Genomic DNA, 15,716 nt, shown 5'->3' on the forward strand with positions numbered 1-15,716 from the left:
CATTTTTCGGTCTCCAATTTTCTTGCATTGGACCGCAGCTAGGTATACCCTAATAAAAAATAACCATAAACGAACGATAACCCAAATCATTGAACTATTCCACAAATGGTTTGGATGATACCCAGAACACGTCGTTAAGCAAATTAACCATACAATTTTTATTAGGGTATCGCATCCTCGGTTCATGCGGTCTCCACTTACATCCTCTGATGATGAATCCCACATAATTGTAAGCGAATCTTACATCCACCGGTTGGGTGTATGTGTATATTTATTCTCTGAGAGTTTCAAAAATATGTGACTTAAAATAAATTTTTGGTGATCATTTTTGTCTGTTGCATTTTTTCGAGTACTGTCTTTATACCTATTACCGGAAAAACGCGAACTAGTATAAGCTATGTTAAGTTATACAGGATTTGTTGATATCGTAGCTCTACCAGCTGGTGCATATAATACTATGACATACATGGTTGTAGTACCGTTGTACTGGTATAACGGTACTACAATCATGTCTGTCGATGATATAAGCACACACTCTGAAGTATATTAAATCCAATGTTGGCAGTTCCAATTATGAAAATGTACAACCTTTGTAGTATCAATCGTCTGCTTCCTAAAGTCTTCATTCCAATAAGTGCACATCATTGTTCATAAGGTTGTTGGTTAGAGGGATTATACCAAGGTGACCACGTAAAGTATACCTGACGAAGCGTTTCTGAAAGATTTGTCGTACATGAACAGTGTGAGAATCCAAGTATCCCATAAGCTTTGACGACTGCCACCAAGCTGTGTTCATGGAAACGCAACTTGCTTTCACGAATGACTTCTAAATCCTTGATCGAACTGACCCTCTCCAATGGCGAGAGCAGCAGCATGTCGTACATAATTTGGAACCAAGCATGCGTAAACGTGATGCCTTTACATTTCCCAACATTATTATTATGGAATTTACAACAGGGACTCCGTAGAAAGATCACGGAATAAAGAGAACTAAGGAAATTTTATTTTGGGAACGATTTGAAAGCGATGGTTTGCTTCAACCGGTTGTTAAAGATTAATGAATATTTTCCACTGTTACGATCGATTCAAATAATCGAGTCCTACTTCGCCTTCACATGATCTCGAACGAAATGTTATAACGTTCTTCGAACTGTCATCGAACAACGGAACAGACTCGACATATTTCAACCCAAGGTACCTTATGATTCCTGTGAGCCGAATAGCTTCAACAGCTGCAGAACTCAAATCCACGTATTAAGCCTCGCTCGATGATGTGGTAACGTAACAGTAGTTTGCTTTTAACTGGACAACTAATCGGTGTATACGTACACCTACGATAGGAATCTGCTTACCAACTTGCGATCGGCTGTGTCCACAGCCCAAGCTACTTCGGCATATCCGACTAGTGGATTTGTTTGGTCATTCTATTTTAGTCCCAGCATCAAATTCTTCAAACCTTTAAGGTGAAAGTGACCTAGTGAGTAAATAAAAATTTCAAAAATGGTTTTCTCTGAGTCATCACTTCAGATTTCAAACAGCTCTTCTCAATGTTTTCCTATTAGTATTTCGCACAAAACGACGAGAGCTTTTTCCAATCTAAAGTGATGCCTCAGAGAAAACCATTTTTGATTTTTTTATTTATTCACTAGGTCACTTTTTTCTTAAAGTAGCGCACTTTTCACATCAGTGCGATCCAATATTGATGACCAGGTTGCTTTTAGAACTGACCGGACGTATCGAAGTCATTACATACATGAAGCTTCCCATAAGGCTCTGTAACGTGATTGCCAACCTTCGATTCTAGTTGTAAACTTTTCTTTTCTTCGACGAGCTACAACCAAGGCACTAAACTGATGCAAAATTTGAATTTTTTGCTCCACTGAGCTCAAATGGTTCCAAATTGAGTCCTGATTAGCCTTCCAAAAATTGAACTAATTTAGTAAGAAGCTGACGTGGCAAAACCCATTTGAAATTTATATGGAAATTACTATGGGAAAACCAAATGTTTTGTTACATGTTTTGTTACAAGGTTTTTCAAGAGAGGTATCTATCAAGCTTTGAAGAAGACCATTAGTCAATGATTACTGCATTTTTCGAAATAATTATTTAATTTTGAATGGTTACGTAATTCAAATTAATCCTCAATTATTTATGGGTAACTTCAATAACTTATGCTGTTTCGCAAATAATCGGATAATCATGAAAATATTTTAAACGTAATTCGGCGAATATTTAAGTTCGATAATGTACAGTTTGTAGTGCAGTTCGTATATAAATATTATTTAGGGCATTCTATCATCATTACCGGTCAGTGTCTATCAAATGACCATGAAACTTTGACTAAAGGGTGTCCACGATGAAATTGCCACACACAAAATTGATTCGCAAAATTCGAGTTTTCATCCGATTGCCATCAAATTTTCAGGGATTGAGAAATAACTATTAAACTTCATTTTACCATTTTACTCGAATTTTATTTACAGTCCATACGCAAATGCCCGCACCTTGGCCTTAACCCCGGCCATAAGATTCTGCACAACCTGTGAATCAACCGTTTTTTGCATGTAAACCCATACTTTCTTCAGTTCCTCGACTGTCTTCACTACCTTAGGTCGTTTAAGAAGGTGCTGCTTCATAATCGCCCAGTACTTCTCGATGGGGCGGAGCTCCGGAGTGTTGGGAGGGTTGAACATTTTCGGCACGAAATTGACCTTATTGTCCGCATACCACTTCAGCACGTCCTTGGAGTAGTGGCATGAGGCCAAATCCGGCCAGAAGATTGTTGGGACGTTGTGGGCCTTCAGGAGAGGAAGCAGCCACTTCTGGAGGCACTCTTTTATGTACACCTGTCCGTTCATCGTGTCCTGGGTCACGAAAGGTGCACTCCGCTTCCAGCACGTACAGATGGCTTGCCAAACCAGGAATTTCTTCGCAAATTTGGACATCTTCTGAGTGCGGACATGCTCCGGAACGCTGAACTTATCCTTGGCCGTGAAAAACAGGTTGCCGGGGATCTGTTTGAAGTCGGCCTTCACATATGTTTCGTCATCCATGATGCAGCATTCAACTTTCGTCAGCATGTTGAGGTACAACTTCCTGGCACGGGTTTTGGCGGACTTGTTCTGCTTCTCGTCGCGATTAGGGGCCTTTTGTACCTTGAACGTTCGAAGCCCAGCCTTAGTTTTGGCCCTCTGGACAAAACTTCGGCTTAGGTGCAGCTTCTTAGCCACATCCCTAACGGAGGCGTTCGGATTTCGGTTGAAGGCCCCAACTACGCGGTTGTGATTTTTGGTGTTGTACGGAATACTTTTTCCTTCACTTCTGGGCTTCCGATCGGTGGTCAACCGTTCCTCGAACCGCTTAATCACTCGCGACAATTTCATAGTGTGGCAATTTCATCGTGGACACCCTTTATTATACAATTATGAAAATTAATTTTTTACTTTTAGATTAGTTTTGTTACTTGCGAATACTTTTGTTCCTTTTGATTCCTGGGATTACTAAGATTACTTCGATTACATAAGGAATTACAATTTGACAGCAACTTGATTATGACTGAAATAAGTCACATAAAAGTTGCCTCACCGGTTTTGTAAAAAGTGTGCTGCTAGAGAATGATCAATTTTCATTCCTCAATATATATTTGGGACATTATGCAAAACTTTCATACATATTCCAATAACAAATTTATTTTATATTTTAACTACTTTCATTGTGCCATTTTTCGTTCTCATTCATCAATTTATCATGTTGTTTTCATATATCTGCACCCAGCTTCAATTTTGACGAGCTGAAGAAAAATCGTTTTCTAATCTGTGCTGGGAAAATTTGACTCCTACACCCTTCAAAGCTGCAATCAATTCGTTCCTTCCACTTTTCTGCCATAGGGGAGTGACAAAAGATGAATGATTAAAGTCCTACACCCAAAGGCTAAATGAACAACTGAGAAATTCTGGCTTGTGATTGTTTTGCTGCTGTGAAGCGTGCTGCCCGGGTTGAGATTGAAAGTATTTTTTGCCCATCAGTAGAAAGGCTGTATGACGGTTTTATATTTTTCAAGAGAATAATCATCACAATGAATAAACTCACCGTTCAACTCCGGAGAATCTTGGATGGCGATACTTCTTGGAAAACAATAAGCCTCCACCCCATGCGGCCTATGGAAGAAAAAGAGGAACAAAATAGGGGAGAAAATCAATCAACCTTTTTTCGAACGGAAGTGCAATTTTCAACTTACATCGACGTGGAACCAGCAGTTGTATTTTTCGCAGATGTCGGCAATCGCATTCAACGAGTCAAACGATCCCAGTACCGTGGTTCCTGCTGTGGCATTGACGAAGAACGGAATCTGTCCACGTGCTTTTCGTTCCAAAATTAGACGCTCCAGTTCTGATGGTATGATTTTTCCATATTCATCCGATGGAACCATGACACAGTTATCCGTTCCAAGTCCACCAACGGCGGCACATGATTTTACCGAATAGTGGCACTGATCCGACGTGAACATCACCAGCTCACCGGGTAAGGCACGGGCTCCTTGGTCTTTGTAGCCTGGGAACATCTTATGCCGAGCGGCCAGGAAAGCGTACAGATTGGAAATTGAACCTCCGGGGGCAAGAATCGAATCACCACCCTTCCATCCGATGATTTCGCGCATTTTCGATAACACCACGTTTTCCATCAGAATAAACACCGGTGCAATTTCATACGTGAACATGTTGGTATTGGCGGTCGCGGTAAGCCATTCTCCCGCCATTGAAACTACGTCCAGACCGCTGGAGAGTTGGTTGAAGAAGCGGGGATGACCTAGAAAAAATAGATAAAGCAGCTTTGTTAGACTATCGATCCATCATAGTACAGGGATTGCTAGGGGTTTTCGAAATGCACCCTATCCGAGATAACTGAATGTAATCTTGATCATTAATTATTGGAGAAAATCCTCTGGTTTAGTCCCTACTCTATACACTTTATAGACAGGCACACAACACAAGTCGCTTATGGTAGAGGAAAATCTATCGCAATTTTCCGTCTCGTTTGAACGAGATTGGGGATACCGAAGGATTTTCCTGATGGCTCTTGACGTGAGCTGCACTGGGAGCTTGTGATCATTTATTGGACGAAATGTAGCGTAATAATCCACCAAGTTGTGGCACTGGCAGTTACTGAATGAGGGATTTTGATTCCAAACAACAAACATCCGCACAGGAATGCAATGTGATTTCGGTTGGAAATGAGACAACAATATGCAGCTCCTATAGCACCACTGGTTAGACTTATGCAAATCCAATCAACACTCAATCTTCATCGAGCATATGCCTTCAATCCCAGAAATCGCTAATAAATTCACTCCATCCCGAGATTCTATTTGAACAAGGGATTAAAACTTGGACGAGTGTTTTAACCCTACCTAACAGATTGCATTAGACAGGAAAAGTGTGTGAGCAAACATCCCCCATTCACTTGACAATCAGAAAATCACAGATAAAGGGCGAATCTTTCCACCCTCATGTTGACATTATAACACCACCCCGCTTCTTGCATCTATCATCCATCGTTTCAGAGGATTCCCGACGAAAGAATGAGCAAATTTTTATTCAATTACAACGGCCTGCAGATTTATGTTGCCTCCGTGCCGGTAGAATAGAGCTGCTGGAGGATTGCTCAATAGCCGGATGTGGTTGATGATTTGCTATCACTGAACCACGAGATAGAAGCCAAACTTTGGGTCGAATCGAATTCTATTGAAATGGAAATATAACCAAACACACGTGATCTCAGGGGATATACATAATATTATCGACGGCAAACGAATCTTTTTGTTGACAAGGTAACCCTATTAAGTCAGTCAATCTCTATCGAAGCAGCCAGCTGAAAACAAATTTGATAAGAGGAGGATAGTTGGCAAAGGTAAACAAGATGGAGAGAAATTAATCCCATCATGTTTTGTTATTTTAGCTATGTAACAAAGTAAAAACATTATTGAAAAAAAAAAAAAACGTTAATGTTAAAAACGTTATTGAAATTGCTCCACGAAAAGTTGATTTTTGAACCATAGTGTCTCTAGAGCAGGGTTGTTAATGACGTTAACGCAGTTAACGTCTTCAATGGGAATTTTCATTGAAGACGTTAACGCTGACGTTAAGGGGGAGTTCACCGCTATCAAAAATCTAAAAAAATCACATTTTTTCTAATTTTTCAAAGAAATTTCACATGCAAAAACATTTTTTATAAGTCATTATGGCGTAAAGTTGAACTCAAAAAACCACAAAACATCGATTGTTTGGTTTTGTTGAGGGTCCAACTTTTTTCATGATGAGATAGAAAAAAAAATTTCATTTAATTTTCGACAAAAATCTAAGGAATAAACGGATTTTATTGGATTTTTGATAATTTTTCCCAATATTTTTAGAAAAATAAAAACGTACCAAAAATATTTTTTATTTTCGGGCCGGTAAACTTCCCCTTAACAACGATAATTTCATTACCAACCTTGCTCTACTTCAAATTCATAGCCAGTCAAATAATCTCCATCTTATAACGTAAGCGGTTTTGTGATATTTCTCCTTAAAAGTGAGAAACATATTTTTTTCTTACAAACGCAAATCATGATTATAAAAAGAGAGAGAGAGAAGGATTAGTAATTTCCATTCAATTCCACTGTCTTATTTGCTTATCCTTGACACTGAAGAACTGCAAATTGTAGACGAAATACGCGTATCTGTCCAGGATAAGCAAATAAGGTAGTGGAATTAAATGTAAATTACTAATCCTTCTCTCTCTTTTAATACAGGTCTTCCACTAAGACGTCCGCATTCATCAGGGCAAATCATGAATTGATGTATTCAACAAAGTTGTAGAAAATATTGTTAGATACAATTTTGCTGAATACACCACTTATCTATCTGTTGCTTTGATTATGGATATTTGTGGAGTTTTAAGTGTAGCATCATTTAAATTATTTTTTTTTGTCATAGCTTTGCCAGGTGATTAAAAAAATATAAATACTCTACAAAGATATTTTTATAGTCAAACACACCATAATTGGAACGTATACCCATAACTGGTTCATCTGCCCTACAAATACTATTTAATTTAGTTGAATTTAAGTGCTGGTCAGTTTTTTCTACTTGCCTGGACTTACGCTAAACAATCGACATACAATGAGCATTAGAGTGATGCTAAATTTGATATTTTCGTTTCACAGTGCTCAATTAGGTCCTGATTAGCCTCCCAAAATTTGAACATGTTTGGTAAGAAACTGGCTTGGCACAAACCATTTGAAGTTTATATGGAAATTACTATGGTAAAACTGAACTTTTTGTACATTGTCTTCTAGTCTTTTTCCATATTACTCTGATAAAAAGTTCTATAGCTATTCTTATCGAACATTTTCACAGCTACAGCTTTGCGGATGATTGTTTTTCAGCCAAACGTAGAAATAAAACTCGATAATTTTTTCAAAGGGAAGTATCAGCTTTTGCAAACAATGCATTTGATCGTCGATTTGGCGTAACTGGTAGCTTGCCCACGCATGCTAACACTACAATCAACTACTCAACTACTTATCGAACATTTTCACAGCTACAGCTTTGCGGATGATTGTTTTTCAGCCAAACGTAGAAATAAAACTCGATAATTTTTTCAAAGGGAAGTATCAGCTTTTGCAAACAATGCATTTGATCGTCGATTTGGCGTAACTGGTAGCTTGCCCACGCATGCTAACACTACAATCAGATAGGGGAAATTTTCCCCTACCTGCTAGTGGTGTTAGTAAGCGTGTGCGTGCTACCAGTTATGCCAAATCGACGATCAAATGCATTGTTTACAAAAGCTGATACGTCCATTTAAAAAAGATTCGAGAAATAGTTATGCATTATTAAAGATCACGAAGGGAAGTAAAGCCGTTGATCCCCGGCTCATGAGTTGATGGGTCGATAGGTAGGGTCTAGGTGTGGAAGCTGCCTCCGTGGCGTCGGTAGCATTGGTGCTCAGTACGGACGTAATAATATGTTAATTATAAAGCTTATAATATAAAGCATGATTAAGTAGCTGTTTGATGAGAGACACGGCATTGTGCAGTTTTTTGGTGTTAAAGACTGACTAAAAGTAAATTGGTAAACCCTTTCGCACGCCGCTAGCACGCCTCTAGTGTTGGGAATCGAAAATGTTTAACAGTGGTTTGTTTATACTTCTAAAGAGAACAACTGGTGCAAGATTGATCAAAGTAGGCGATCGCGTTCAGAAATAACGCCAAATGGAACTCGAAAATATTGTGCACAAATACCTGGAAAATCCAGAGTGGTCCGGTGCCAAGCTGGCTAAAGTGCTAAAGGTGTCGAAAACAACAGTTTGTCGAGTGCTCAAAACCCCCCTGAAAAGTTATGCGAGACTCTGATATGGCCTGTTCTGAGTCTTGCCAGTAAAACCTGAGTTCGGTGGTCAGAAAGGTCTTCCCATCTTCGTGTATCAGCCTTCACCTTTCTATGGAAAATGCTTGTTGATAGGGACCATGTATGTGACCATAAGTCCCAGATTTTGTTGGCAACCCATTTTTTCAGGTCCCCCGCTGGAACCTCCTTGGTAAACAGTTGGGTTTGTCTTCCAGAAGCCGCTATATGATCCGCCTCTGTAATACCACGAATGCCGCAGTGACCCGGAATCCATACAAACGTAGTGTTTCTGGGGGCATACCGCTGAATGGCTTGGATCCATGAGTGCTTGATAGAGTCTGAGTTGAGGGCTAAAACTACACTTGCGGAGTCCGTAAATACGGCAATCGGCTTGTTTGAGGGTGTGGTAGCAGCAATAAAAGCTGAGACCGCTTCTGCCGAGAATATGGTCTGGAAGTCGATGAAGTACGGACATTTGGGGGCCCGTGATGCCGATGCCAACCCTTTCACGGGAAACCGATCCGTCGGAGTAACGGATAGTGTGGTTGCAGTATCTGGTTCTCTGGAGTTCCACGACAGATCTCACAATCGTGCCTTGAACTTCTTCTTTATCGCCAAGTCGATAATGGGGCCGGGCTGGTTTCAATCTCTGGCTCCATACCAATGTATGCTAGACACCGGGGGGAGCTCCAGATTGGCGATGGCTTAGAGGAGCTGTTTAGCCTAGGTAAGGAGGAAAACTCTTTCATCTGAGCCAGCTGTCTTCTCCTCGAAGCTAATTGGTCGGTTGCAGATGGCCTGAGTAACTAAAAGTTTGAATGGTAGTATGTACTCCACTTTCGACGCAAGCTGCAATTGCAGGTGTGGATGGTAGTAGACCGGATGAGATACGGATAACTTGATGGTATGTAGAAGCTAGTTTTGTAATAAGTTGTTCGCGAGTGAGACAGGTAACTTCGATTGGTAAGGACGATTCCATACTGGCCTCAGATGAATGGCCTGGTGGAAAGACAAAACCAAGGAACTCTGAGATCTCTGCGTATTGCATAAGTGACGAACAGCGACTGGCGTATGGCACTTTCTGAGTATGTATACATCTACAATACTACTCCACATTCCGTCACTGAAAAGGCTCCACTGGAGCTTCTAATGGGGAGACTGGTAAAAGACCTGCTGCCTAGCCTTAGTACTGAGGCGGATTTGCGTTATGAAGGAATTCGAGAGAACGATGCAATAAAAAAGATGGCTGGTAAAATATACGCGGACAAACGGAGACACGCGAAACAGTCCGATATTACCGTCGGAGACTCGGTGATGATCAGAAATTATGAGAGTGGAAAACTAGAACCTAATTTTCAACCTGAGCGTTTCAAAGTGATTAAAAAGGCAGGAAGCGACACTATTGCTTCTAAACGAGGAGGATGTGAAATATCGTCGACCAGTCGAACACCTAAGAAAGTGACCGATTCAAAGAAATACATCTACGGATTCATCTACAAGACCCCAGGATTCATCAAAAGATACCGATCAAATACTGACACCTGACTTGTCTTCTCAGATTGCAGGAGCCAAACGTATGTCAAGAGAGCATCACGCAATAGGATCAGAGCAGCCCATAAGGATCAAGAGAACACCCAGACATTACAGTCCGTAGATTGATTTGTTATTACTTTGTAATGATTACTTGGATAATAAAAGTTATGATCTGTCCAATTTGTCTGATACACTTAAATAGAGTTATGATGTACGATATGAACCCCTGGATACAACCCTAATAAGTATGAATGTGTTAATGTTGCCTTACCAAGTACCAGACTAGTGAGTATTAGAAACTGAGCATCAGTGAGGGAGATTGATATACAAATAGTCGTGATGAGTGGACGTACTGCGGATTTGGTCGGCGAATTAAAACCCCCCGAAGAGGACTGTACAGTGTTGAGGTGCGTTAAAGCCAATCCGGTCTTTCGATCCGAGATATGGCCAGAAGGTACAACGCCAACTGTCAAACGGTGCGAAAAATCCTTGCCATGGAAGGATACAAGTCGTACAAAGCCAGTAAACATCCGAACCAGCACATGAATCAGAATTCCGTGGCCAAAAAGCGTGCAAGGCCCTTGTACAACCATGTTTTGACGAAACACAAGGGCTGCACTTTGATTAATGACGAAACATACGTCAAACTCGATTTTAAGCAGCTTCCCGGTCAAAAGTTTTACATCGCGACTGGACGTGGGGATTTGCCGGGAAGATTCAAGTTTGTGTTTACCGACAAGTTCGCGAAGAAGGCCATAATTTGGCAAGCGATTTGCAGTTGCGACCTGAAAACGGAACCATTCGTTACATCCTCGACGATAACATCCCAAGTTTACATCTAAGAATGCTTGAAAAAGCGTGTATTGCCGTTCATCCGCAAGCATAGGGGCAAAGTCATCTTTTGGCCCAATTTGGCCAGCTGCCACTACTCCAAGGTGGTTCTGGAGTGGTATGCTGCCAACAAGATCGATTTTGTCCCCAAGCTAATGAATCCTCCGAATTGCCCGGAATTTCGACCAACCGAAAAATACTGGGCAATTTCAAAGCAGCGACTTCGACGCAGCGGCGGGGCAGTCAAGAACATCCAGCAAATGCGGGCAAAATAGAAGAAATGCGCTGATTCCGTGTCCGTTTCCACTGTGCGACCACTGATGGGCTCCACCAAGAGGAAGGTTCGCTGTAAGTACTGTAAAGCAACCATTAATGGACTTTTTAAACTTATTGAATCATGAATTACAGGTCTTTTTGTGCGTACCAATTTACTTTTAGTCAGCCAATTAATTCCATGAGCCAAAAACACCAATGATGCCTGCTCAAAGACACCAATCAACAGCTCGATTGACAGTCCGCATCGTGCTCTCTTGCCGTGCGGATCTATTTGCTTTTTGCTTAAGGAAGTGCTACTACTACCTAAAGCTACAACAAATTTAAACAGCACTTTTCAGTGCTCAACCTGTAAAAAATTTCTACCTTGTTCAACTCCTCTTATTCCTCTTCGATCCTTGTTTGGACCCTACCCGAGGTAATCCTTCTTGGATATCGATTTGGAAAATTCCTCTTCGATCCTTCAGATTCTTATAGTAATCTGCTTGGAAGTCGATTTGGATAATCGCATAATCGCACTTTTCAGTGCTCAACCTGTAAAAATTTTCTACCTTGTTCAACTCCTCTTATTCCTCTTCGATCCTTGTTTGGACCCTACCCGAGGTAATCCTTCTTGGATATCGATTTGGAAAATTCCTCTTCGATCCTTCAGATTCTTATAGTAATCTGCTTGGAAGTCGATTTGGATAAAAAATTTACTGCCGCCATGGCGCCTAAACGCAAAAGAAAGGGGCAAACTCTTGACCCCCCTTCTGAAGAAATTAATTTGAGTAATCAATTTGATTTGCTCACGGATGATGAGAATGATCCATCATCCAAGAAAAATTCTAGTAAACTTTCCCGGCTTAATGCCAAGAAGGAAAAGATTCCCCCTATTGTGATAACCACTACCGATTTCCATGCTCTTCGCATGGAACTTTTGAATTTCGTGAAAGTTAAGTTTTCACTACAAATTGGACGTCGGGGTGAATGCCGTGTATTGGCTGAAACCTTGGACGGATTTAAATGTCTTCTCAAGTATCTTACTGAGAAGAAGCACAAATTTTTTACTTACGACACCAAAACTGAACGTGTGTTCAAGGTTGTCATGAAAGGACTGCCCAGTGGTGAATCCCTGGATCAGATCAAAGATGAACTGGCAAAATTACTTGGAGTTGTGCCACTCCAAGTAATCAAAATGAAAATGAAATCCCGTCCTGGCGATTCGCGCAACGGGATTTCTAATGATTTTTATTTAGTTCACTTCAAGTCTAGTGAACTAAACAACCTTAAGGCCTTAGAAAAAGCTAGCCTTATGCTCCATGTCCGAGTGAAGTGGGAACACTTCAGGAAGACTGGAGGAAATTTCCAAAACCTCACTCAGTGCCGTAAGTGCCAGGGATGGGGTCACGGAACTAAAAATTGCTACATGCCAGCTAAATGCATGAATTGTGGTGATTCCTCTCACGCAAAGGACGACTGTCCTGTGAAGGAAGATCCTAAGAAATTTAAATGTTCAAATTGTGGTGAAAACCACAAATCCAATTTTTGGGAATGTAAGACTCGCAAAGCGATCGTTTCCGACCAGGTACAAATTCCTCTGCTGTTAACAACGGTCAGCGAGGAACAAATTCTACATTCGTACCCGTAGGTACAAATATCACCCCTGCTTCAAATGTTTCATCTGTACCTACTCCTCTCGCTGCTAACAATGTTCAGCGAGTTAATGGAGCTACCTATGCTGCTATTGCAGCGGGTAGAAATCAAAATACTAACCAACGTTCTAACGGAAATTTTGACAATTTTGACTTAGGAAGCATTACTGCTCCTAAAATGGAATTTTTACAGAATTCATTAATTGACATGATTTCTGATATGCTTAAATCTAACTCCATGTTTGATGCTATTCAAACTGGAGTAAAATTTGCTAATAATATTGTCATGACTTTAAAATTCAGTAATGGATTTTAAAGCATTAAACATTTTAAATTGGAATGCTCGATCTCTTAAAGATAATGAAGACGAGCTATTTAATTTTTTGAGAGTTCATAACGTGCATATTGCCGTTATAACTGAAACGTTCCTTAAACCTGACCATAAGGTTAAGAAGGACGCAAATTACTTGATTTATAGAAATGATCGTCTTGATGGACCCTGTGGTGGCGTTGCCATCATTATTCATAGACGAATCAAGCATAAAATTCTTTCTTCATTTGAAACCAAAGTTTTTGAAACTTTGGGAGTTTCTGTTGAAACAAAATTTGGACAACTTACGATTATAGCTGCCTATTTGCCATTCCAATGCGTAGGCCAGCAAAAGAATTTTCTCAAGGGTGACCTCCAGAAACTTACCCGTCATAGGTCTAAATTCTTCATTATTGGTGATTTTAATGCAAAACACCGCTCATGGAATAATGCTCAAAGCAATTCCAATGGTAATATTCTGTTTGATGATTGTTCTGCAGGTTATTACACTATTCAATATCCAAACAGCCCAACATGCTTTTCTTCTGCAAGAAATCCCTCAACTATTGATTTGGTCTTAACTGATTCATGTCATCTTTGTAGCCAATTGGTTACCCATGCTGACTTCGGTTCTGATCACCTTCCAGTAACTTTTGAAATATCCCAAGAAATAATTTCTAATCCCAACAGCTTTACTTTCAATTACCATAGGGCTGATTGGGAGCAATATCGAATATTTATGGAATATAACTTCGATCCAAACATTCCTTTGCAAACCAAAGATGAAATTAATTATGCTCTTGAATCTCTGACTACTTCTATAGTTGAAGCAAGAGCTGCCTCAGTACCAAAATGCGAGGTTAAATTCGATTCAATTATAATAGACGATGATCTTCAGCTCTTGATCCGTCTTAAAAATGTCCGTAGGAGACAATTTCAAAGAACACGCGATCCTGCCATGAAAGTTATCTGGCGGGATTTGCAAAAACAAATTAAAAAGCGATTCTCTGCCCTGAGGAACAAAACTTTTGAAAATAATGTTTCTAAATTAGACCCGAGTTCCAAACCCTTTTGGAAACTCACAAAAATTTTGAAAAAACCTCAAAAGCCAATTCCAGCGCTTAAAGAAGGTGGTAAAATTTTGATCACAAATTTGGAAAAAGCTCAGAAACTTGCTAAACAATTCGAGAGTTCCCATAATTTCAGTTTGGGTCTTACTAGTCCTATTGAGAATCAGGTTGCTCGGGATTTTCTGAATATTTTCTCTCGGGAAAATATTTTTGATGATTCCTGGGGGACTGATTTGGACGAAGTAAGGTCTATAACTAAAAAGTTTCAAAATATGAAAGCTCCAGGTGATGATGGAATTTTCTATATCCTCATCAAAAAACTCCCAGAGAGTACCTTGTCTTTCCTGGTAAAATTATTTAACAGATGTTTCCATTTGGCATACTTTCCTGATAAATGGAAAAATGCTAAAGTTGTTCCAATTTTGAAGCCGGATAAAAATCCAGCTGAAGCTTCTAGCTACCGTCCAATAAGTTTGCTTTCTTCAATAAGTAAACTTTTTGAAAAAATAATTTTGAATAGAATGATGCTTCACATCAATACGAACTCAATTTTTGCAGATGAGCAGTTTGGATTTCGCCATGGGCATTCAACTACTCATCAACTCTTGAGAGTTACCAATTTAATTCGTTCAAACAAATCTGAAGGCCACTCAACTGGAGTTGCTCTTCTAGACATAGAAAAAGCATTCGACAGTGTTTGGCATGAAGGTTTGATTGCTAAATTGAAAAAGTTTAATTTTCCACTTTACATTATGAAATTAGTTCAAAATTATTTAACTGACAGAACTCTGCAGGTAAATTATCAAAATTCCAAATCTAATCGACTACCTGTTAGAGCAGGAGTTCCTCAGGGTAGCATTCTTGGGCCTATATTGTATAACATTTTCACTTCGGACCTCCCTGATTTGCCTCAGGGTTGCCACAAATCTTTGTTCGCTGATGACACAGGCATTTCCGCTAAAGGAAAAAGTCTTCGTGTTATTTGCAGCAGACTGCAGAAAAGTTTAGATATTTTCTCTTCTTATTTACAAAAATGGAAGATTTCTCCCAACGCTTCCAAAACTCAACTTATAATATTTCCACATAAGCCTAGAGCTTCGTTTTTGAAACCTAGTAGTAGTCACATAGTCACTATGAACGGAGTTCCAATTTCCTGGTCAAACCAAGTGAAATATCTTGGATTAATACTTGACCAAAAATTAACTTTTAAAGATCACATTGAGGGCATTCAAGCCAAATGTAACAAATATATTAAATGTTTGTATCCTCTTATAAACAGGAAATCCAAACTTTGCCTGACGAATAAACTTCTAATATTTAAACAAGTTTTTAGACCGGCCATGCTTTACGCTGTGCCAATATGGTCTAGTTGTTGCACTACCAGGAAAAAAGCACTTCAAAGAATTCAGAACAAAATTCTGAAGATGATTTTGAAGTTGCCTCCCTGGTACAGTACTACCGAAGTACATAGAATTTCGAATGTTGAGACTTTAGCACAAATGTCCAACAAAATAATTAATAATTTCCGGCAAAAATCGTTACAATCCTCAATTGCAACGATTAATTCCCTTTATACTTAGATAAGATTTAGTTTTAGTTATTTAGTTTTAAGCTATCAATTGTTATACTGACATGCAGGTTTAAAAAACCTGTTTAAAATACTGAATTGCCAAGA

General features: G+C 39.6%; 1 protein-coding gene across 1 annotated transcript in view; it reads right to left on the reverse strand.

The window, feature by feature from the left end:
* Positions 1 to 4,085: 4,085 nt before the first annotated feature.
* The window catches only part of LOC135699094 (glutamate decarboxylase-like), a 47,836-nt gene continuing 36,205 nt past the window's right edge, over positions 4,086 to 15,716 (reverse strand). The window contains exons 4-5 of the mRNA XM_065219283.1: positions 4,238 to 4,806; positions 4,086 to 4,157 (exon numbers count right to left, since the gene is read on the reverse strand). Of these exons, the coding sequence (XP_065075355.1) occupies positions 4,086 to 4,157; positions 4,238 to 4,806 (641 nt within the window). The remainder of the gene's footprint in view (positions 4,158 to 4,237; positions 4,807 to 15,716) is intronic.

The sequence above is a fragment of the Ochlerotatus camptorhynchus genome, unplaced genomic scaffold (assembly GCF_037179485.1).
Source record: "Ochlerotatus camptorhynchus isolate MF236.1 unplaced genomic scaffold, CSIRO-AGI_Acam_v1.1 ptg000009l, whole genome shotgun sequence".
In the NCBI taxonomy this organism is placed as follows: domain Eukaryota; kingdom Metazoa; phylum Arthropoda; class Insecta; order Diptera; family Culicidae; genus Ochlerotatus; species Ochlerotatus camptorhynchus.